The sequence below is a fragment of the Phascolarctos cinereus genome, unplaced genomic scaffold (genome assembly GCF_003287225.1).
Source record: "Phascolarctos cinereus isolate Bilbo 61053 unplaced genomic scaffold, phaCin_HiC Scaffold_4;HRSCAF=312, whole genome shotgun sequence".
Classification (NCBI taxonomy): Eukaryota; Metazoa; Chordata; class Mammalia; order Diprotodontia; family Phascolarctidae; genus Phascolarctos; species Phascolarctos cinereus.
In genome coordinates, this window is record NW_027555847.1 from 618,411,545 (window position 1) to 618,437,285 (window position 25,741).

The 25,741-nt window shown below is 34.5% G+C and overlaps 1 protein-coding gene across 3 annotated transcripts in view; it reads right to left on the reverse strand.

Moving 5' to 3' along the window:
• Positions 1-25,741, reverse strand: part of TAF2 (TATA-box binding protein associated factor 2) — a 75,439-nt gene that overhangs the window by 35,341 nt on the left and 14,357 nt on the right. For all 3 annotated transcript variants that reach the window (XM_078153714.1, XM_078153713.1, XM_078153712.1), the window contains exons 9-20: positions 21,065-21,164; positions 19,330-19,415; positions 18,227-18,362; positions 15,862-16,016; positions 15,101-15,215; positions 14,656-14,765; positions 12,816-12,881; positions 11,812-12,064; positions 9,881-10,021; positions 8,147-8,257; positions 4,565-4,758; positions 3,715-3,854 (exon numbers count right to left, since the gene is read on the reverse strand). In XM_078153714.1, coding sequence (XP_078009840.1) covers positions 3,715-3,854; positions 4,565-4,758; positions 8,147-8,257; positions 9,881-10,021; positions 11,812-12,064; positions 12,816-12,881; positions 14,656-14,765; positions 15,101-15,215; positions 15,862-16,016; positions 18,227-18,362; positions 19,330-19,415; positions 21,065-21,164 — 1,607 coding nt within the window. The remainder of the gene's footprint in view (positions 1-3,714; positions 3,855-4,564; positions 4,759-8,146; positions 8,258-9,880; positions 10,022-11,811; positions 12,065-12,815; positions 12,882-14,655; positions 14,766-15,100; positions 15,216-15,861; positions 16,017-18,226; positions 18,363-19,329; positions 19,416-21,064; positions 21,165-25,741) is intronic.

Here is a 25,741-nt window from a genome sequence, read left to right on the forward strand (position 1 = left end):
AGGTGAACTCCAAATATTCATTTTTCCTTCAAAACAATATATGATAGTAGTTTAGGGAGGTCTATACAGCCTGTATAACCTTTTCAACTAACAGGATAAATCCTTTTTTATTTCCCCCAAAACATCTAATTCTATTTTTTTTCTTCTGCATGTTTCTCCCTAATTATCTTAGTCTAACACTACAGGTTTAATTAATTCAAACAGCTCCATGTTGAAATTCTAGTATACGACATTTTCAAGAAACATAAGTTTAAATAAATTCTACAATTAAACTCTAAAGACATCCTTCTCCTGAATCAATTAGCCATAAATATTAAATAACAATCTTCTACTGACGTGTGTGCCTAATACAAAGACTGATTAAAAAAAAACAAAACACCACCACCACCACCACCATCGTATCACATAATGTCCCTTCCTTTCTACTTTAAACCAGCAGCAAAAGCACTGGATTTATAGAGGTCTCACATATGAATCCTAACTCTACTTAACTATGTGCATAAGACTTTAACCAAGTTACTTAATCTCTCTTGGTCTAATCTTCCTCATTTATAAAAGAAATAAGATTGGATTGGTATATAATTAAGATCCTTTCCAGATCGAAATCCTATAATCATATCAACTAATAATTCCAAAAACTTCAGAACTGACACCATCCTGCTTTTCTTATTTGAAAATATTAGACTTTATCCAAAGTGTGCTATGTCAATGCATTTACACAGCATATATTTTTATTACAAAAATAATTTTTGGAAGTTTTCAAAATATCCCTTAAAAATAATTTTACATATCTTTAAATATATCTGTTTTTTGAATAGGGCTATAAGGATAAAGCCTATATTAATCAAATAATAGTCTCTATGATGTTAGTGCAATGATTTAACATAAGTTCTGTCAGAAAAGGATGAAAGAATTTTGTGACTGGAAAGTGATCCTGTGAAGACTTGCCTCTTGGTGCTAGCCCCTCACTGTCTTACATACCATTAACATGGGTGATTCCCAAGGTTTCAGGCCCTTATTATTCATCACCTAGAAGACTGTTAGACCCTAACAGGTCTTCCTACCTCTAGGCTCACCAATCTATCCTTTATACTATGGCTCAGATCAGCTTCCTAATAAACTTCTCTAATCAATCACTTCATCAAAAATCTTCACTGTCTACCAAGCATAAAATAAACTTATTCTGATACTCAAGACCTCCATAATCTGTGTCCAATCTGGCTTTCCAGTCTTATTACAATAGCTCTCTTCCTATTCTGAATGGATTATACATGTTATAATTACTTACCATCCTATGGGCTCATCCTCTCCTCTTAATTCTGCTATACCCTAAGAATGGAATGGATTTCATCTACTGGATCTGGTTTGGTGGAAAATCTTTATTTCCTTAATGGCCCAATTCAGGGTTTCTTCATGAAACCTTACCAAACCTTTAGAGCTAGAATAGTTTCTTCTTCAAACTTCTACAAAAGCCTTGTGCTTTGCACATTCAGCTTTCAATTAGGCAACTAGGTGGTACGGTGGATAGAGCACTGGGCCTGGAGTTAGGAAGACCTGAGTTCAAATCCAGCCACTACCACTTGCTAGTTGTATAAATTTGACCTCTTTTTGCCTCAGTTTCTTCAACTGTAAAATGGAGATAATAAAAGCACTTACCCCCCAGGGCTCCTGTGAGAATCAAACAGATTAACTGTAAAGTGCTTAGCATGGTGCTTGGCATATGGTAAGTGTTATAAAAATCTAGCTACTATTATTATCATTATTATTCATTATAAGCTGATTATGTGCATATTTTACCTCTCTGGAATTATACAGGAAGTTAAGAAGAAAATGACTTGATATTTTCCATTTTGAGGTTTACAAACACACATTTTGCTCCTCAAGAATGTATCGAGAATAAAATACATTACTGTTGCATTTGTAACATCATATCTGGCCATAAGGCAACATTAGAGAAACTAGCAGGAACTAGAAAGCATTCTTTAGCCCAGATTATGGAATACCCAGACCACCATATATGGGACAGATGAGACAGATATGTAGATGTCAGTAGTGACTCAGAGTTTTGCCTTAATTAACGAATTTTGAATCTTGTCACTTTAAGGATGAAATCCATTTTGAATTAGTTCTTGAACTTTCAGTATCTAGCTAAAGGAAAGATTTTTTTAATGAAATGAATTTATAACCATCTTTTATAGATAGCAATTACTGTCCCATTATTTTAAAAACCACAATCCACTTCCAATTTTTTCAAATGGAAGCAAGACAGAACTAGATGTGTGAACAAGACATGTCACAGTCAAGGGAGGTTAGTGTGGAGGCACAACAAAAGCTTATTTAAAAAAACTGCTTTCAACCAAACTTAAATCTTAATTCTCAACAGGAAGCTACCAAATGCAAGATGCATTTAAGTACCTTAGAGTTTACCCTGACTACTCAGTGTAGCCAGCTAAGTAGTTAAATAGGTATCTACTATTTTATGAAAGGAAAATAACTTATTAAATGGGAAGCTATGATAAACGGAATTTTAAAAGGTCCTTTACTATATTTTGAAATGCCTTTTCTCCTCCAATTTTCTTTGTATTACTATTCAAATAGATTTTAACAAAATGATCATTTCCTTGTGAAATGGTCCTTCCAGTTAATGGGCTATTTGTATAAACAGTGTCAGGTAACTAACAGGGGAACACTGCTGCTTCATAAAAACAAAAGTCTGCTTTACTTCCTAAAGCTGCTCTTGTTTGAAATATAATATCTTAGGGCTCTTCTGACATCTGCTCTGTCGTGTCATCTATTCCAGCCAAACTTAAATGTCTTTGATACTAATGCATTTAGCTTATTCTTAAAACTTTACATGGTAATTAGATATTACTTTGGGGACCAAAGACAAGGCTGGCCTTTGATACAGCGCATCTTTTATGAGTCTGAACAAGTGCTTCCAGTTGCCCAGACTTCTGGCAAATGTAATAGCTAACAGGAAGGTTTGTTTGGCAAAACGGGTACCTCAAATTACAAGAGTTCAGGGTCTCAAGTTTCATGTGTTCAGAATTGCCTAGGTCATTTTTTTCTCCCAAGATATCAGAATCTAAGAACAATATTAAGTAGATTTCAATGATTCTTGGCAAAGGTTAATAAGCTACAATAACATACCCATCTTGCACCCCAAGCTTACTTTTTATTCTCATAATAATAACAATGAAAATAATTTACTTAGCACTCATCTTTTAAAAGCTAACAACAACCTAAGTGTTTCATGGCTTCTAGTTTGGACTTCCTTTAGATAAAGTAAATCTTCCTATAATCAATTAGATTTATTTTATTTCTAGCACCTCAGAAAATGGCATAAGAGATGGTCTGATAATTAAGCAAACAAATAAGTCTCTTTTTTTTTTTAGTAAGTTTTTTTTTTCCAGGAGAAAAAAGATTAATATTCCATGTACACAATGAAGAAGTTGGGTATATATACTCTTCCATAGACTATGGAACTTTTTTTTTTAAAGACAATTGGGGTTAAGTCCTGAATAAAATATTATCTTAGGAAAAAATATTGCCATGAAGAATTTCACTAGCTTTCTGAAATGGTATTTTAATATAAAAAGAATTATTAAATAACTATCTTGTAGCCAATGAAGAAAGATCCGGCAATATCAGAAGATATGACAAAAATGCTATCTTCTTTCTTGAATGTAATAAACATAAAGTAAAAAAAATTACCTTTGGTGTAGTCAACAACTGCTTCCAAAGCTGCTATCCGAATGTCTACAAAGTGACCATATTCAGCATAAGACTTAAAGAGAGTAGGATCACTTGGCACATGCCCATTCTTCTGTAGTACCCGAATGGCTCTCAGACAGCTAGAAGGAAAAACTATTGGTAATCTTCAAAAAATCTTAAGCACGGTAAACATTATTCCAAGTATAATTCATTTCTTAATATTTTAGATTTGTACTGTCATAGAAAATACCCATGTTACAATCAAAGTATGCTTTAATTATCCTAACAATTGCAAAAGTTCTCTACAAGTTGCTCTTTAAAAGCAATGAAATCCTGTAACATGACTGCAAATCACATGTTTCAAAACTCAAATATATTCTACTCAGGTTAACAAGATAGCAAGTTAGAAAAATAAAATTTCTTTAGTATAAAATTTGAATTAACTAAATATTTTGTCCCAATATTATTTACAGTTAAATGTTCTCTTTAGATTTAAAAATATATATGCAAATTTATAATTTCAGGTATTATAAAGTAATATAAGCTTCCTAAACATTTCAAATTATTAACCTTATAATATATTCATATGTATTATACACTATCTTATGATCGATATGTTAAAACATGTGCTTTAATTTTATGCCAGAATTCATTCACAATATATTTCCCAGTTGTCTTATGCAAAGCTTCAGTTAAAATACTGTTTCTGGATAATTTTTTTGAAAGCTTACTTTTCTATGCTGCTTTGAACGTTTTTTCTTGTGAAATAAAATACGTCAAGAATAAAACAGATGACATTCCCAATGGCATACACGAATCTGTTTGTAGTGTAGTAAGAATTTAATAGTACCTGACTGTTATGGTGTGTCTGTAACTGGGCAGAAGTTTTTCCATATTTAGGAACCTAGTGATTTCTTCAAGAATAAGTCGAACATCCGGATTCAGGTTATCTAATGTTCGAACTTCATTATTTACGCTGACTGCAGGCGTTACTGAGTTGGCAAGTGCGTCAATCATTTCTGCACGATAATAATTATCTGAAAACTAAGCAAAAAAAACAAAACAGTGGGGGAGAGGGGAGAGAAAGCAAGGACAGAAATAAGCACTTCAATAGTGCCCACCAAAAACCAGTTCTGTGCTAAGCTCTTTACAGATATGATCTCATTTGTTCCTCACAGCAACCCTGACATGTAGGTAAGGTTCTCATCTCCACTTTACTGATAAAGAAACTGAGTCAACAACAGTTAAATGACTGGCCCAGGGTCACAAAGTAGGTATTTGGACTTGAACTCTGGTCTTCCTAACTCCAGAACCAGCACTTTATCCACTACCCCACTTAGCTTCCTCTAAATAAAAAAACTGACAAAACTATTTTTCTGGTCAAATATTAAGTGAAATACATATAAGAGTATTTGGTAACATAATAATCCTCATAGAAAATTTCCCCTACAATTAGGTGTCCTGGAATTTTATTCCTCAGTGACCTACCTCAAAAAATCATCATTGAAAAACATTTATTCAATGCTTGGGCTTAAAACAATGAATCTTGAACTTGTATAGTTACCCTTCTTTCATGGAAATAAGTTAAAATTCAGTAACAGTACAATGAACTATCATATTCATGCATTATTCATCCACCTAGACATCCATTCACTAAATAAATTTTTTTAGGTGCTTTTCAGTGATGTTTGCCTCTTTGTGATCCTTTTGAAGTTTTCTCGGCAAAGACACTGGATAGTTTGTCATTTCCTTCTCCAGCTGCTTTTACAGATGAGGAAAGGGAGACCCTGCCTTGCCCAGGGTCACACAGCAAGTAAGTGTCTGAGGCCAGATATGAACTCAGGAAGATGAGTTTCCTTGACTCCATACCCCGCAATATACTCACTCTGCCACATAGTTGCCCTCAAATAAATATTTAATGTCTATTATATACAAGGTATTATAGATACAAAGAAGAAAAATAATACTCCCTGCCATTAAGAAGAATGCAGTACTAGGGTGGATCTGACATGCACAAAATAAAATGTTTTAAAAACATAATATGATAGTAAGCAAAGGAGAAAGCCATACCAATCAGTTACCAGTTAAAGTGTCTCATTTACCAGAGGGAAGATTCAGTTTGCCTAACTTCATTTTAAGTTATTTTGTTAAATTCACAGTATAATTTTTTTTAAAAAAAGGAAAGCTGAGGTAAAATTTCAGAAAAGACACCTAAAAGCTGTAAGTACACTCAACAACATGGATCAGCCAAAAAAAACATTAGGAGGAACAGAAATAATAACAAAGATAACTCTTTATTCCCCCTAACCATGACTTGGAAGCTAGTAAACCACATTTACCCCCTAAGTCCCATCTAAGAGACACTACAATCCAAATTATATAAACTCAAAATACCAAGTCATAAAAGTAGCACAGGCAGTATTGGAACTCTCCAAAAAAGGTCAAAAACACAAGAACAGTCAAATCTGTCATTTCTAATCATTTGTGACTCTACTAAACTATCCCTATAGCAATCTCTCACTCACTACTGGCTATCTCCCTCAAGCCTAAGCTTAAAACATAGCAACAAATACACACTTCTCTTAGCCCCCACTACCCAACGCATTCATCTTACTTTCTGTGCCCTCTTCTGCATGCTAACCTTCTAAGAAGATTAGTTTATATTTGGTGCCTCCACTTCCTCACCACACTCTTCAATGTCTTACTTACAGTCTGGCTTTCACATTCACTCTTCCTCTCCAAGATCACTAATGACTTCATCATCACCATATCCAACTGCCCTTTTTTTTTTCTGTTATCTTCATCTTCTTTGATCTTTCTGTAACATACGGCACGTACTTTCCTCCTTTTCCCTAGGCTTCCGTGACACTACAGTGTTACGGTTCTCCTGCCTTTCTTGATCTTTTCTTTGCTCATTCTTCTTCTTTGTCTTTAGTGCTAGAAAGGACCTCAGAATCCCCTTATTGAACCAGTAAAGAAAGCAAGGTCCATCTAGGTAGCAAGCAGTAAGCACTAAAGCTGGAATCCAAACTCAAATCTTCTGAATCCCAATCCAGCACTTTTTCTCACTTCTTCAAGGTGCTCGGCATAATAAGTATCCCCAAAATGATTTGTCCTTAAACCTCTCACTTGGTACTTTCATCTCACTAAGACTTCAATTATCCCCTCTATATAAAAAACTACCAAATCTTTTACTCCTGATAACTGTACTAATCTCCAACTTAGTTTTTCTACTTCAGTCTATTTTATTTTCAAGAGAACCTTTTCACCATTCGTAGAGTAATCTCAATGCACTACTCTGATCACATCATCTTTCTACTCAAAAGCCTCTGGGGGTCCCTACACACATTAAGAAAAAATTGAGACTCCTGATACTTGAATAAGACTTTCTGTAAGCTAGCACAAACCTTCTTTCTCTGTCTCTCTCTCTTTTCCTGCCTCTCTGTCCACTAGTGCTGTCCTGCCTTTTCTAGACTCTGAACCTCAACTAGTGTAAATTTCATGCATAGAAAGGTCTCTCTCACCCCAAGCTGAACTCTTTCCCTCAAGGTTCAATTCAGATATCAATTCTTGAACAAAGAATTACCTAAATATATATTTCTCATGCTCTGTCTCCAGATGAATATAATTCTTCTATGGGCATGAGAATCACACAATTTCAGAAACAAAAAGAAGCATCTAATCCAATTCAAATCAGAAGAATCCCTACTACCAGTGGTCAACTAGCTTTTGCTTCAAGACCTCCAGTGAGGAGGAACTCAATACTTCCTGAGGTAATGCAAGTCTACTTTTGAATCATCTTAATTGTTAGTAATTGTTTCCTGATAGCAAGGTTAAATTTGCCCCTTGGCAAGTTCTACTCACAGCTCCTGGTTCTGCCTTGCAAAGTCAAGCATTTAATACTTTCCTCATGATATATTATGTGGTTACAATCAAACTGTCCAAAGAACTGAACCTTACAGTTAATTAGATCCAATATCAAAAGCATCCTAGTTTTGCAAGCTTTGTTGAGAAAACAGTATGCTCTGATTACTAACAGAAAACCCTTTTACTCTTTTTCATTGATTTGTGAGACAACATTAATGTGTTGCTATCACCTAGGTTTCCCCCAAAAAAACCCCAAAAAACCAACACCAGGATTCTTAAAAGCATCGTCCTTTTTTAAGATGACGAATCATGGCAACTTGCATTCAAAATCTGGGTGAAAACTAGGAAGAAATAAATCCAAAGAAATACTGATACAAAAAAATTCTAACTCTAAAGTTCTCAGACTTTATCAATTACTTGTAATAATAAACTGCTTATTACACACGGTTAGCTTATACCTACCTGTATCAAAGACAGTATGCCTAGAAATGATTTTTTAAATGAAGTCAGTTAAAATTACTTAAAAATAAAATATCACAGGGAATCTTTATGAATAATATCTTACCTTATTTTTCCTGTTATCATTATATTTGATTAGGTCTAAGATAAATGTTAAGACTTCTTTGGGACATAGATTATGAACATCTCTCAACAGAGCCATAGCAACTGGCATGGTCTATTGGAAAAGAAAAAAATTTTCTCATTACTACAATTCATCATAGATTTAAACAAAAATGTTTGTGTGTTCTGATGTTCATACAAAGATCCGGAAAAAAGAATCCTGAGGTTTCTCAGAACCAATCCTGAAGTATCCTGATATGTGAGAAAGGAAACTATAAAAAGCTAGGTGAACAGATCTTTGACTTCTTGGTTTCTATTTCATGTTGATTGTTCCTAGTACTCCTTTAACAGAAATATCTGTCCACCCCTCATAACTATACAACAACTGGGACTTAGGGCTTCGTTTGCCATATTGTACAACTATAAAGAGTGACATATATTCCATAAACAATGGTTTTCCTCCTTTCTGGTCAAGATTTGAAATATCAAATATCGTTTCCAATCCTAATGAAATATATTATTTCTGCAACTCGAACCATCAATTGAAAGAGACAAGGGATAAGGTTTTCATTTAATTTTACGATATACCATGTCATATTTATCTGTATCTTCTATAAAGTCTCTAAAATGGTCAGTACTATATAGAAATTTGTCAGATTAGAAAGCATTTATTTACCAAGGGAAAAAAGCTATTATTTGTTAAAAGCAGAAGCATTTTAAAAACAAGCCAGAAGAGGAGAGTATCAAAATAAAGATTAAAAATTTTATAGGCAAAATTCTAAAGGATTACTTCCCTCCTCCCACCTACTTTGACTATGGTGATCAAAGAAACAAAATCAGAAGGGCCTTTGGTTTTATGTACTGTTCTCTTCAACTTCTGCAGTGATAGTGACAGAGGACAAGGCAAAAGGGGAAGAGGAACCCCATGAAACCATAGTTTTTTTATGCCATCTACAAACATGCGTTCAATTGTTGGTATTATAGCAGTTCCTTCACAAAATGCTACATAATGGCATACAGGTGAACCTAAGCTTCATATTCTATGCATAAGTAAAGCACAAGCCCCTGAACAACAGTATTCAAAGGAGGAGTCATGACTCCTGACTAAGATGGCACTGTGTGTTGGAACCCAGATCTCCCACAAATACCCCAGAAAAACTCTAATTTACCAGAAGGAACAGTGAAAAAATGTCTTTTGTAAACTCCTTAACAGGTTAAATTAGACTTCTTTTGTTCCCATCAACATCTTGGCCAGAAGGTAGTGCTCAAAATACATTTTCACAATATCCTTTCTTAGACTGATTCAGCTCAAGTACCACCTTTTGTACAAGGTGATTTCTGATCCTCTCAGGTGTGGTTATTCTCCCAAGTCAGAGATTACTATCTACTTTTCATATGATTTACTTTGTATATATTTTGTATTTACATATCTGTGTACATGTTGTTTGTTGTCCCCTCCAAGAACAGTATAAGCTCCTTAGGAACTGTTTTATTTCCCCAGTACCCGGAACACTTAGTAATTTGCTCGCTCAATTAATCATCTCCAGGGCAGATTAAATATCAACTAAAGATATGTACTCATTTAAATTATTAGGGGATATATTTAGAAGAGGAGATGGCATACAGGTAAAGATTGTGGTACATTAGAGTAAACAGCCATTAGAATAGCCCATAACCTAAAATGGGTTGTTATAAAGATATCAGTTTAAAATATTTTCAAAAGAAAACTAGAAAATACCTTTTGTAAAAAGTAGCTTTGGAAACTCATGAAGTTGTTTGTTTTCACGATGTTTGGACAAGTCTTACAACAGAACATCCTTGTGAAGAGTGACTTCATGGCAGGAGGTCCTGTCCATGTACTCACCATGGAATTTGCAATCTGAATAATTAGAAAGGAACAAAAGTGCACTGTTAGCACTGTTGCAAATATATTTGGAGTTAAATTAAAGACTGCCTTTTCAAAGTGAAAATACTATCAATTCATCAATTTTTAAATATCAATTCTTATCACTATGTTGAATAAAACTACGTGCTAGAGACTACAAAAATAATTTCTCTTACGCTAAATAATTACTTCTATTTATCAATTTTTGTTATAAGTTCAATATTTTTCTATTAATATTTCAAACAAAGTATTCTATCTATAAAACCATGTTACTACTGCAAATATCTGTAACTCTTATGTTCTAAATTTACCAACAACATCCCTTGTATACGTAGAGGGGTTTCCCTTGACAAGAACAACGACTACCTCCTTGTGAGAGACAGGTGAAGGAGGTGATAGTGGCAGAAAGCCTCTGAGTGATGTGTACATCTAAGGCTAGAAGGGCAGCCAGATTGTAGAGAATCTTAAATGCTAGGCTAAAAAATTCAGGTGACTAGTTAAGGTCTCTGAGGACAATGGCAGTGTTGAGAATACATCAACATTAACCTGCCAATAATAATTATGGAGGATTAGAGAGACAAGATATAAAAAAACTATCACAATAGTTCTGATGAAGAGTTTAAGGACCTAGACCAGGACAGTAACACTGGAAATGGGGAGCAAGGCAAAGATTCAAGAGATATTCTGTACAAAGAATTAAATGATCAGATATGAATGGAATGGGGATCAAAGATAACTAACAGGTTCCTAGCAAGGGTGCCTAGGAAAATGGTAGTGTCATTACTAAAACAACAAGATGAGAAAGATCAATAAATTCTGTGTAGAAAAAATTAGGAATTCAGTTTACAACATATTATATCTGAGGCACAGCAGGATAGCCTAAGGTATCCAGTAGATATTTGGAAATGAAGGTCTAGAGACCAAGATGTGAGCCAGAACAAGAGATAAACTGTTAGATCACAGACTCTATGAAAGCAGGGACTGTATCTTATTTAATCAGTGCTATCTCTGCCTACACCAAGTACAATGATCTACAAGTAGTAGGTATTTAGTAAGTCATTATTGAAGTTGATGCATTCCTCACTATCTATGCAGAAACAGAACTAACAATTTGTTGTATACAGAACTCTAATACAATAATGGACAGAAACAAAGGTACTTGTAGGCCTTAGTGCAAGACATTTTACACAAAATAACAACACATTCCTTCAATTAGAAAAATATAATTACGTAAAATGTTTTAAATTTATTGCTTTTTTAACTACTTTAAAATTTTTTCTTTCTTTTTTTATGCATCCAAACAAAAATGCTTATTCTTTATTACGCAATCCTTAGTTCCAACACCTTCTGAACAGAGTAGAACTTATTAGTGTGCCCAAATAAAAATTAAATTATAGTTATTATAGTATTCTAAATATGAATGATAATAGATCTTAACCCTTTAATGGGAAAATATGGGCCTGGAAAAGCCAAAGAAATCCCCACCTAAGGTACATTTACCTCTCTACATTAAAAAGAAAAAAAACTGTTTTAGGTCTATAAAACAAATAATATGTGGAAAAAGCTCTTGTTTCAAAGTCCAACACTTCAATTTTGACAACTGCAAAAGCTTTCTCTAATATCCTTTTTTCAAACTAAAATAATGATACTATTTTCAAATCAGTAATATTAAAAGTATTTGGCAAAACTTTTTGAAATAGTGTATCAAGAGAATTTAAAATTATGGTTAAAAAACTGAAAATAAGTCACAATTCTTATTTTATTTCCATGTTATAAAGTCTCACCTTTGCAAGGCAAAAACAAGCCAGCATTCTTACTCGATAGAAACATTGTTCTTGCTCTAATATATCTGTCAGTGCAAGTCTGGATGCTGGAGTGGGAAATTTTTCCAAAGCTAAAATGGATTCCTCCTGTGCAACTACATCTCTTTCATACCGAAGCTGATATTGCCACATGAAATCAGACTGCTCAAACTCAACCTTCCTCAATACTGACATATCTGGATCTATTCTTATCCACAGCAAAGGAGAATCAGCACTAAACAAAGATAAAAATAAATGATTTTTTAAAAGTTAATAATCTGACAAAGCTAGAAAAATTAAAATAAGACATTAATAAACCAGAATTCGCTTTTAACAATGGTATTTTAGACAAATTCAGAATTCTGAGTTTGCCATATGAACACACTTTAAACATACTCCACATCAACAGTATTGGAAGCAAAATCAATCATCTTATCACATATAAAAAAGGGTCCTTCCATCTCCAAGCCCCTGTAAGCCTTCACTTCTGTATTGAAACTGCAAAGAGGGGATCAATTGTTATGAACAGCTTTATGTTGTGTGCAAAAAGGATTGAGCCCAGACACTCTTCACAAAGCCAGGAAACTGAATGTGGCTGGCAACTACTACCATCTTTCTGGATATAAACCAGTGACTAACAAGTGAAAGGTTCTATTTTATTTAAATATCTGGTTTAGCTGTCACAAAAATCATACAGACATCACCTTTACTCAAATCAAAATGACAAATCTGGCATCAAAATTAGTTTTAGCTTATATTTCAAATTTTAGTATGCAATCACAGATGCTTTTTAAAATATAGGAAAGAAGTCTAATTAGACCAAAAAAAAAAAGAACTGGAATCAATTAGTGTAAAATAAAACCATAAAACAATAGGTAGACATTAAATAGCTTCTGTTACAATTCAGGAGATCATTACATGTTTAGGTCCACAGATAGAACAAATATGGACACAGATACATCTTTTGCATCAAATTACTAACTTACTCCATTGCAGAAAGATCCATGTCAACTTCTTCACCATTCATCAACGGAATTTTTTTCTTTTTATTCCTATATTGGAAAAATAAAAAAGTTAAAGGTTAAAATGCTGAACTATTTATGATCAACTACTTGATCAGTCATTTTGTATCTATGCATACAACTGCTAACTTCTCCTGTTGGAACAATTGATTGACATATTGATAAGTGACAACTGAATAGTTGGTACAATAGCAATATAGATAGCCAGCTTCCACAGAAGAGGCACCATACATTTATTCACTCATTATGCATAATGCCAACAAGCTATCTCCTGAAGGTAGATATTAAAATTATTTTTGACAGTGACACTAGAGATAATAGCTTGAAAGAAATGAGTGGTACATTCAAATGCAGAAGAATCTACCTGCAAAGAATTTTGTTCTAATACAGAGACTCAATTCAGACAATATTAAAAATTCTGACTTGTTAGCCACTCCTCTATATGGTCTGCATGTTTCTCATCTTAAAACTGAGGAAAACATTAATTGACAAAAAGACTATAAGAAGCAGGTAAAATGTGTAATTTTATTTTCCTCTCCCTTGAAATTCAAACCTCCAAATAAATTACTGCTAATGTAAGTATGACCCAGGCTAAAGGTAAGCTATAAATTTTATAATCTTTGTCTATTTCTCAATCTAAGTAAGCAGGGCTGAAACAAAAATGCAACATAAATGTCATTATGCAAATGAATGTGTGATAAAAGTGGCAATCAGAGGTTAAAATATTTGAAATACAGAGAAGAGGTAAGACTTTTTTTTTCAGTCCCAGAACTTTCCTACTTCCACGATCTCAGGCAAGTTTCTTAACTTCCCCAGGTCTAAGTTACCTCCATCGTAAAGTAAAGGCAGGATTAAGTGACCTTGGAGGTCCTTTCCAGGTCTAAAGGTATGACTCTATGATCCTAAGTAAGAACTAAGTCATGTTTTTGAGAGTTTTCAGTTCAATGCCCGAAATGTCAATGGCTACAGGAATACAGAGACAGAGAGAAGCGTCAAATGGAAAAAGCTGTGGGGGCTTTAAAAAATTATTTTTATTGACAATTTATGTTTTCACATCACATTATTCGTCCTTCCTAATAAGCCCTCTTTTGTAATTAAGATTAAGGAAAAAAAAGGAACTAGGTCAGCAAAACCAAACACATTACCTACTTCTAACAAGAATATGCAGGACAAGAATGCTACCCAACCCAATTGATATGGTGGTTAGTCTCCCACCTCTGCAATCAAGGAGGAAGGTATATTTTCTATAGGTTATTATAATTACATTGCATTTACTTTCATTTTATTATTCTTTTCATTTACATTATTATAATTGTTGTATACATATTTTCTTTCTGGTTTACAGGAGCTTTCCATAATCCATAACTATAAAGATACATCTTACATACTGTCCACAAATCTGGGCCTTATTCTATTTTTCTAGCCGTATCTTAATTCTCTTCTTATTGTAATTTTAATAAATTCTCCCTAGTCAGTCTTTTGCATAAAATAACAGAAGCCAGTTACACCTGTCTTCCTTAAATCTGTCCTAGGTCTGAAACTATTTAAATTTCTGTGACCAAAAAAGGCTTCATTTCTATTTCCTTATTTTACAGAAATGTTAATTATATTTTTAGTAAACACAATTGTATTCTGAGAGTAGCACACAAAAAGGAAGTCTAATAATGTTATATTTAATAAAACATAGTCTATACTAGTTTGTTTCCTTTATTAAAAAATACAATTCAAGCAAAAGTATCTAAACACTTCATTTTAAGTACTGAAATTAAATATAAATGTTGTCAATGTATGTGTTAATACCTACCTTCTGCTTTTAGAATGGCAGGGTATATCATGTTTAAGACTGTTTTCTTCAATTTGTAGTGTGTGATTAAATGATCCATCGAGCTCTTGCACTGTCACTTTAAGAGGGCCCTTCAAAAAGAAGACACTTTGTTCAATAACAGTTCTACTTTTAAAAAAAATTAACAAAACATGTCTCAATATTTATTAAGACTAACTTTTTTTTTAAAGATTCAACCTCTGACTTCATCAGAGTAAGGTTCTTCCACTGAGGAAACTCTGTATAACTATTCTGTTCTGCACTTATAAAGTTTGAGATTTGCCTGGGGCTCTTACAGATCAAGTGACTTGCCCAGAATCACACAGCCAGTATATATTAAGACATAAAAGAATATATAATTTATGTCTAGAGAACATACAATTTGTGTCTTGGGACCTATAAAGGCTTTTGGAAAAAAAAAACTTACCACATATTTCTGGGTTCCAGGAGAGGTATAATCTTGCTTTATTTCTAATTCAAGAACATTTCGTTTTCTGTTGAATGCAAAACTTCCATAAAATTTTACCACACCACTCTGGTCTCTGAAAATTATATAGGAAAAATTTCGAGGGAAAATGATTGTAAACTAAACAAAAAAAAGTATTTACCCTTCTGTTACCCTTCAGGGCTCCAATCCATCCTTAAGAGTCACAGCATACTTTACTGTATATCAGGTGGTAAAATAGTCTTCTAAATTTTTCCCAAAAATGTTTCCTCAGGCTAAGAAAGGATTCTCTAAGAGTAAAAAAGAAATTTACATTTTGGGAGAACCTAAATTATACTACTAAACTACTAATATGAAATAACAATACTAAAACACACAATCCTCCAACATACCATCCAAGTCACACCAAAAGTCTATTAATGATAAAATGATTTACTAGAAACTATATCCAAAAAGGTACCAAACGACAGCCCTTTCCAAGTTATCCTAGAGATCCCTCTAGTGGAATTTCTCTCCCAACCCCACTTCAATTCTTTTAAACTTTCTTTTAATTGATTAAAGAGTACTACAACCCCATGCCAGGTGCAAAATTTAAATGATTACGTGCTAATTTACTCTATGAAAGAAATTTAATTACAGTTCATGATTATCTCTAATACTCCTTAGTATTCAGTAATTTCTGAACTTTCTTCCTAAGTAACGTCAAAGATTTTCCCCACACATTTAACTGTTGAAAAGGATACACCCATTGCTTTATTAAAGGCTGGATGTCTTTGCCAGAGACATTGGAGATGGATTTTAAAAATCCAGATGTGGAAACCAACATTTGACTCCACATGTGTGACTGGAACTTCTGAGATGAAGCTGTACTAGCCAAACTCAGCAGTTTGTTAAAAACCTATAAAATAAAAGTATTAATCAGAAGGTTTAAATAATACAAAATGAACTTTTTTTAATCCTATACCCACTTCATCATATATCACTTCAATACTTCAAGAGCCTGTACATTTCATTGGGGTAGGTGCATCCTCCCCCGTAATGCAGATCTCAACTCACCTATAACTTGGTAAATGGTTTACAAGAGAAGCCTTAACTCAAAAATTCATCTCCTTTGGCCAAACTGGTGATAAGATTATCCAAAACAAAGAGGAGAGGTCCTTAGACCAGTCCATTAAGGACCCAACACTAGAAGCTTTTCCAGGGCCTCCCTAGTTGGCATTCTACTGGCTCAGCCTGCATGAACTAGGGTGACATCTAGACCCTAAGGAGGTAGCAAAGCAAGAGAGTAGTGGAAGAGGGCTTTCCTGCTTCTTTACATAATTCTTATCAAAACAATAAAAATCACTTTACAGCATCATGAATGAAGCATGTGATACATATTAAATTATTCATGTATATGTATATATGCGTGTATATAAGTCAAAATGGATAAAACCTAAATCTATTTCATAGAATATCAGAACAGAGGTGAAATCACACACTCGGGGTTTAAACAAAATGGGTATGAAAACATCTCACAAACATAAGCATTATTTATATTTCATAAAAATTAAGCTTGTTGAGAAGATAATTATTACTATGGGCAAATCTATTTCTATCACTGGGCCTCAATTTTCCCCTATATCATATGGATGGGCTAGCTCACAACTGAATTGTCTCTAAGGTTTTTTTTAGTCCTAACAATGAATAATGTCATGAGTTTGTTTCTTACACTGTATGCAAAACATCTGTGTAGCCTGACCATTCTTTAAGACAAAATTGAAAACAGTCATTAAGATTCATGGCCATATTAAATTACAGTCTTTCATCATGGCCAATCCTTCAATTAATATTTCCACTCTTTATACTCCAAAGGCAAGGCAAAGCATGAGGAAAACACACAGAAGGGAACGGAAGGACACAGAGGTACAAAAGAGCAGAAGTCACTGGAGATGATTATATAATTTACATAACAACATCATATGGTGATTTAGAATAGCTTAAATTTATAGCACACTTTATAGTTTTAGTGTGCTTAACTCACACAACAATCCTATGGAAATAAACAAACCGTATTATCCCCATTTTACACATTAGGAAACTGAGGCTCCTGGAAGTTTAATGACTTGCCTAAGGTCACCTAGGTGTAGAAACTAAGATTCAAACCCAGGTGTTCTGACCCCAACTCTGATGCTCTTTCTACACTATTATTCTAACACTACAGAATACCTATAAGCAAGACAACAAAGTTAAGAACTTTGTAATCAAGTGCAAGAGAATAGTGATGGACTAGCAGCTCAAACTTCAGTTCTAGACCTGTCACTGCACAGCTGTGTGACCTTGGGCAAATCACTTAAAGAGTCTGTGTGTCTGTTTCCTCTTCCGAGATGAGGTATTTAGGAAAGATTAATGTTCTCTCCTGCTCTGAAATTCCATGATTCTGACTGTATTTACACAAAATACTGACTAAAACATGAGGCAGGCATTAGCATAAGGCCCCCCTCTGCCGCCCAAAAATGTATTTTTTTTTAACAACAGTTACAGATGGCATTTAAAACCTGTCACAACATTATCTCATTAGTGATATTATTAACATTCCATGTAATGCCTCAAAACTAAGAGAATAAAATTATGCATTTCTTTAACATTTTTACTGCTGAAAGCATTTTAACATGTATTTTCATTTTATTTTCACAACAATCCTATAGTGAGTAAAGGCAGTGGTTGTTGCAAAGAGTAGATTTTTGCCAGTGAGATGCAAAGCCTACGAATTTGGTAGATTCTGAATCATTGGAGGTCTTTGAGTAAAAGGCAGACACCATTTATCATGGATATTGTAGAATGTATTCCTATTTAGAAAAGCTAAAGTCTATACAATGATTTAATAACCACACTCAGAAATCCTTTCCTATTGTGAGTGTATAATAGGAGTTGTTATCTTCATTTTACACCTGAGGAAACTGAAGCTACCAGGTGACTTTGCTAATATTACTAATGACAGTATTGAGACTCTAAAGTTAAGTTATTGTGACTTCTATCTCACAGTGCAATAAAAGACTTTCTTCCCCAAAAAGAAGTTTATATATATACGGAAATTCACCAAACATGCAGATGTATTTATTCACTTACCTGTAGCATGAACTCCATACTTATTCTATTTTCAATCAACCTCATTACAAGGTGAGCTTTACACTGAAACATAGTATAATACTCCCAGGAAAGAGTATGTGGGTGCTTTATTGAAAAATGTAGATGTGAAGCTGGGCTACAATAAATAACAGAGTTTTACATTTTAAAAACATTATAAATCATACAATTCATTACAATAATAAGTCGACAACTACATAAGAAAGGCTATGTCAAAAAAAGAATACAATTTCATTTGAACAATAGTGTAAGTAAGCAACTATATGGTATTAGCGGAGTCCATTTTATTTATCTGTGACAGTGATGGCTATCTTAAATAGCAAGGACCCAGAAAAACAAGGTATGCTATGTTAACAACATAAGTAATCCTCATAGAAAAACAACTTTCTTTCCGATTTTATAATTCTAAGTTGGCACAGGTGGTTTCTCTGATATCACTGAAAACTCACTCTAACATAACTCTGTCCAGAGCCAGTCAAGTACTCAGTCACCTACTTAAGATTCCATTTTTAATAAAATCCTTGGCAACCATTTGTTTCAATATCTCAGTTAAAGTTTTAAACTCAGATTAGACAGTGGAATCTATACTTAAATCAGGAATGGTACAAACAGAAGTAAATAACAGAGGCTATAGTTTTGGTTTGGTTTGGTTTGGGTTTTTTGCAAGGCAATCGGGTTAAGTGACTTGCCCAAAGTCACACAGGTAGTTAGTGTCAACTGTCTGAGGCCAAATGTGAACTCAGGTCTTCCTGACTCCAGAGCCAGTGCTCTATCCCCTGTGCCACCTAGCTGCCCCGACAGGCTATGTTTTTCAAAGAAATAATAATACTCTTTTAAAAAGAAAAAACATTTTATTTTCTCTTTTTTCACTTAAAATAGTATTTTACAATCATATTAATAAAAGTAAAAAGAACAAGGACTAATGAGTTAAGTAATAACAAAATGAAGGATTACTCAAGTGTGTTTGAGGATCATTCTCACATGTTACTATTCTGCCTTGGAATTCAATTCTCACCACACATACAGAACAAACTAATGATCCAATAAAACATAGTTTGTAACATCTTATTGTTAAATAAACATACTTATCCTTTTCTTTCCCTCCACCAAATATCGGGTGTAGTAAAACTCCACCAGTTTTCAGTTCATATGCCACTATTTGGTCCAACTCCTAAACAGTATAAAATAAAAACAGATCATGATGAATAATTTGTCTTTATATAAAATATCAGACCTCTGTAATGATCTTTAATTTCCCAGAATCATAATATAAAATTTTCAAAACGAACATTTCATAAAAATGTTATTCTCCAAAGAAAACAAAAGCAAATAAAATACAGGCAGCAATACATTAAAGGCAAAAAAAAAAGAATTTTCTCCAATTTGTGTCTTTAGGATTGTCAGTGGCCTGGAAAAATTTTCTCTTGGCCCTAACCACCCTCTATGACTGTTTAAGTAAACATCTTCTCCTTCTCTGCTATATCTTCTGGAGGAAGAACTTCAGAGCAGTCAGAAAGAAGAGGAAGGCGTTCTTTTCACGTTTATCTCTTCTATTAGACTGTGAGCTCCTTGAGAACTGTGCATTTTTTTTTGTATCCCCAGTGCTTTGCACAGTGCCCGACACAAATTAAGCACTTATTAAATTTCTGTTAACTCATAATATGAACAACTATTTCAAATCAATAATAAGAGAAATGCAAATTAAAATAATTTTGACGTTTCACCTCATACCCTTCAAAGTGGAAAAGATGATTAAAGACAGAAATATTCAGTCCTGCAAATTAACAAGTAACTGAAGTATAGTAACACGCTGCCGGTGGATATGTGAAATGGTATAACTGTTCTAGAAAACAATCTGGAATTATGCAACACAAGTCACTAAGCTACTATTCACATGCAGTGATCCTACTACTGGCCAGAAATCCTAAGGGGGTCAAAAACAGAAAGGTTTTATATAGACTCCAAACATTTATAGCAGCACTTTTTATGGGAAACAAAATATGTGTTCAACAATTTGGGAATGGATAAATAAGCTAGAATATTAATACAATGGAATATACTATACACAATAAGAAACAAAGAATTCAAATAAATGTTAAAGATTTGAATGAACTGATACAGAGTAAAGTAAGCAGAACCAAGAGAACAATATATATAATACAATAACGTAAATTTAAAATAGTACTCAGAAATAAAAATAAAAAATCTGAGGCTTTTCAATATGAAAATGAGAAGGCTCAGAGGAAATACAACAGAGATCATATATGTAAAGTATCCATGGACTTATTTGTTCAGCAATTTCTAAAATACTGGAATAATGGAGCACCATTTACAACTCAATCAAAGAAAGTTTAAGACCAGTAAGAAAAAGTACCACTTCCCAGAACAGAAATTAACCTTACATAGCTCAATACTCAAGAGTTAGTACTGTCAGCAAAGAGAAATTAACTCATTTGTTCAAACAAACGTCTGGACAAATTTATGAATGACAGAACCATTATTGGCTATTAAGACACGCTAAGATAGATCTAACTTTCAAGGCTGATGTTGATGAGAATAACCAGATGCTGCCACAGAAGGTCCCAGGGGTTTGACAAAGTTTAGCAATTTTTGTGCTGCTATTAATTAAAATTAAAAAGTAACAAAGAAGCATATTATGAACACTGTTTTTAAGTTACAAAATTAAAAGTCACTTTGATTGGATATGAAGAGGAAAATAACTGTGCTTTTCAGAGGTTCAAATGGATAATTTACAAGTATTAGGCACACTTCAGCTCTTAAGCACCCAAGAAATACTGAAGATAATTACGATGTTATTACCTCTTTGATCCAGTGGCGGTACTCATTAACACCAAAGGTTTTTTTCATCCACAGTCCATAGATATAGCCTGAAATTCCTTTCAGTACCCACTCATCAGACCTATATAAAAGTAAAAAATATCAACAATTCTCCCTACCATATAAACTGCTAAAGAAATTATGTAACTTCAATGCAGAATAAATTTTACAGCTGAAAGGGACTTGCTCAATTTATACATGAGGGATAAGTGCCTTGCCCAAGGTTAAACAGTCAACAAGAGGACAAGGTCTGAAGTGACATTCTTCTTACTTTATTCCATCAATACACAGAAATCGGGTGCCTCCTATGGGCCAGGCACAAAAGATAACAACGAAAAAATTAAACACTGCTTACTCTCAAGGAACTGACCTTTTACAAGGGAAAACGACTGGTCTACTGAGAATTAAATACAAAATATAAACAAAGTAAATACATTGTAGTTTCTGAGGAGGTGAGAATGTGTGTTTGAAATGGATCCTAGCAACTTGGAGGTTTAGGGATCAGAATGATTAGTACAGGACCATGGCAGGAACTGACACTTAAACTAAGATTTGAAGACAACTATGGATTCTTGGAGACAGAAATGAGAAGGTGTGTATATTCCAGCCATTGGGAACAGGCTGGGCAAAGGCAGAGAGATGGGAGATGAAATGTCACAGACAGGGTACAAAATTATGTAACATAAATAGAGAAATTACCAATCCTTTTTGTGAAATTAACCTAGAAAAAAGGACATGTAGTAAGAAGTAACCATCATTATTTTGGAAATATCAAATAATCTAGTCAGTCTAATTCTTTTCTGTAACCATAGTGCCAGTAATATAAGATAGGGTATGAAAGATGGGTAAGATTTCAATAGGTAAATACATTTGGAAGGCAAAACATCAGCAAAGGTGTCAAGGTGGGAAATGTGGTGTGGGTGTGCATGGGTGTGTGTGTGTGTGTGTGTGTGTGTGTGTGTGTGTGTGTGTGTGTGTGTAAAATGGAGTTCGGTTTGGCTACAATGAAAGGTGTGTGTAGGAGCTACAGTAAGCAAGACTCAACAAGAAGCTGTATGCGGGACCAGAGCAAAAAGTCATCTTAAGGAGTTTGGATATTATTGGGTAGCAATGAGGGGCTACTGAAAGATTCTGAAAGGAAAATGAGATAATGAGATCTATGCTTTTAGGGTATCAATTTGATACTAGTGTAGTCTGCCAAAGGAATCAAGGGAAAGGAAAATCAAGGAAAGGAAAGGACAGAGATGAAAGAATTTTGAGAAACCTGAAAAAGAAGAGGACTTGGCAACTAAATTCAACCAACTCAATAAACAATTACTAAATTACACGCAAGGCAATATGTTAAAGCACCAGGATACAAAGATAAATATGAAACTGATCTTGCTGCTAAAAGAAGAGATGCAATATGCACAAAGATAAGGAATATAAGGCAATCTGAGGAAAGAGAAAGCACTAATTACTAAGGAAGGTTTCTTAGAAAAAGTGACACCTGAACCAATCCTTGAAAGAAAAGAATTCTGACAGGCAGAGATGAAAATGGCATGCTTTCCAGGCATTGGGAGGGGAGAGGAAGAAGAGGGGCCAAAAACTTGTATAAACAAAGTGAGACAGGAGGCAGCATGTCAAATTTGGTGAACAAGTAGTCCAGTTTCACTGGAACATAGTATGAATGAGAATATTGTGACATAAAGCTGGAAAGGCAGGATGGAGCTAGATTACATAAGACCTTAAATGTCAGGCTAAAGTAATATATATTTTATTCTAGAGGCAAAAGGAAGCCACTGGAGATTACTGAGCAAGAGAATGTCATAATATTCCATCTCTTAAAAGGTTATTTTGAGAGTTATATAGATGTGTGAAACAAGGAGAAACAGGAAAAACAATTAGAAGGGTATTACAATATTTCAGGTAACAGATGATGAGGACCTGTACAAAGGTAGTAGCTGAGTGAGTGAAAGGAAGATAGTGGATACAAGAGATGTGGAAAGAAAATAGAGAAGAGTTGGCAACTGATTGTTTTCAAGGTGTAAGGGAAGAAAACTAGGGTGACTCCAAGTTTATGAACTACGATAACTAATACAGTGGTGACCCAAGGAGAGGGAAGTTTGGAGGTGGAATGGGTTGGGGGGGGGGTTAGAGTGGGACAACAACTGTTATGGACATACTGAGTGGAGATGTAGTTGTCACATCACAGTAAAGGTGTCCAGCAAACAGCGAGCATTGTGAAAATGTAGATTAAGACTAGATAAATAGATTTGGAAGTTATCTGCATAGCAAAAATTAAACATAGAAGAGCTGATGAGATCACCAAATCAAAAGAGGGTTCAATACAGAGGCTCTGGGGGGTGCAGTTAAGAATGTGGGAAATGGATGACAAACTTGCAAAAGAGACTAAGGAGTATCAATAAGATTAGTAGAAAGCGAATTAACAGTGGTTACTGTTAAGAAAGTCAAGAAAAGAAATTGTATCCAGGAGAACAGAGTGATCAATAGTAGCAAAAACTACAAAAAGGTCAAGGAAGATGAAGATAGAAAAAAGGCCACAGAACCTAATGGTTAACATCATAAGTGAATTTATGTAAAGATTTATATGAACTGATGCAAAATAAACAATATACACAATGACTACAACAACATAAATAGGAAGAGCAATTACAAGAAAAATAAATCAACATGCATTTATCAATCATCTAGTATGCGGTAGGCACTAGGGATTCAAATAAAACGGAAACAAAGCCGACTCTCAAAGAGCTTACTTTGAATTGAGGAAGACAACACATATATACAGAACTATATAGGGCCAGGGGTAGGGACTGGACCTGTGATTTCACTGGAATCAAAAACTCCATGGTGACGACAATCTCTCTACCAATGCAGACTGGTTTCTTCCTCTGCAATTTATAGTATCAGAGAATTGCCCAAAACACTGAAGAGTTAAGTGAGTTGCCCAGGGTCAAACAGTCAATATGTGTGAGGAGCAGAACTTGGTGTAGATCTTCCTGGCTCCAAAGCCTGTTCTCTCTATATTACTCCATGTTGCTTCTCCATAAGTATATACAGAATAAATATAAACAAAATAAATACAAAAAGCAGTTAAAATCTAGACAGTTAAGCAAGATGACAGGAGTATTTGGAGGTAGGGTAAGGAAAGGCTTCATGTGGAAGGTGATGCTTGAGGGAAGAGAATGATTTTAGGAGGAACGAATACATTTCAAGAACGGGAAATAGCCAGTGCAAAGGTACAGACCAAAGAGATGGAATACCATGTATGAGGGACAGAGTAGGCCAGTTTTTCAGAATTGTAGAGTTCAGGAAAAGAAATAATGTTTAATGAGGCTGGAAAGAAGGTATTTTAGGGTCAGATTGTGAAGGGCTTTAAAAACCAGAGGTTTATATTGTATCCTGGAAGTAACAGAAGACACACTGGAGTTTACCAAGTAGGGAAATCACATGGTCAGATCTGTGTTTAAGGAAAATCACTTTGGAAGATTTGTGGAGGATGGACTGAAGTAGAAAGAGACTTGAGACTGGAAAAACAATTAAGAGTCCACTGGAAAAAAGAAAGACACTACACGAATGAATGAATGAATGAATGAATGAATGATGAATGATGAAAAAGCATTTATTAAGTGCTTGCTATGTGCCAGACACTGGGATAAGCACTAAGGATACAAGTACAAAAGATAGTCTCTGAACTGAAGGAGTTTTCATTTTCATAAGTGAAAACAACACATATAAGGAAGTACTCTCCTTAATTACTAGGAGACTAGGAAGTACAGGGATGGTAAGTAGAGACACTGGCAATTGATTAATATGACTATTTCCATATTTGAGGCAATGAAGGGGACAGGGTTACTACAGCAGTGGCATGGTACAAAAATGGTCAGAGAGTGGTGTGGCTGGGGTTAAGTATGGAGAATTTACAACAACAGAAGCCCAGGGTTCTAGGAACTGAGATTTCACTGGTAACTGGAGAACCCACTCAGAGGCAAGAAGCATGGCATGAGGATGACCACAAGCAACAGTAAAGTAAGTCTGGGTCAGACTGGTAAAAGAAAGCTCTCACCAATGGAAGCTTAAAATCTAACGGTGAAAGCTGAAGAGCCAGGCAGGAAGCTTGGTCTGAATATGGCCAAAAAGTAAGAGGGTGATGGCCAGTTATGGAGAAGTCTCACTAATGGGAGCACAGAAGCCATAGCATTTAGCCAGGGAGAAATCGTTTGAATGCTACAAAATTATTATGACCAAGCTTAATCCAAAAGACGAAATATGAAAATGTACCTCTCTCCTTTCATTGAGTAATGGGGTTATGAGTGAAAAGATCTGCATATAATGTGGGACTTAACTGATGTGTGGATTAGTTTTGCAAAACTATTCTTTTAATCTCCTCTTTATTCTTTGTTATAAGGCATGGCTCTCTAGGATGGGGGTAGGACATATTTAGAAACAAAAGTGCAAACTCTAGGAGTTGGGAAGTGAAAAGACAAGGAGCTAAGTAGAATAATCACTTGTTCAGAGGCAGCATGGTACAGTGGTACAGCAGACTGAATACCGCCCTTAGAGTCAGCTCTGAATCCTAGTTCTACCACTTCTCTACCCACAGCTCCCTCACCACCAGCAAAATGAGGATAACAAGGCTTCAGAGTTGTTTGAGAGGAA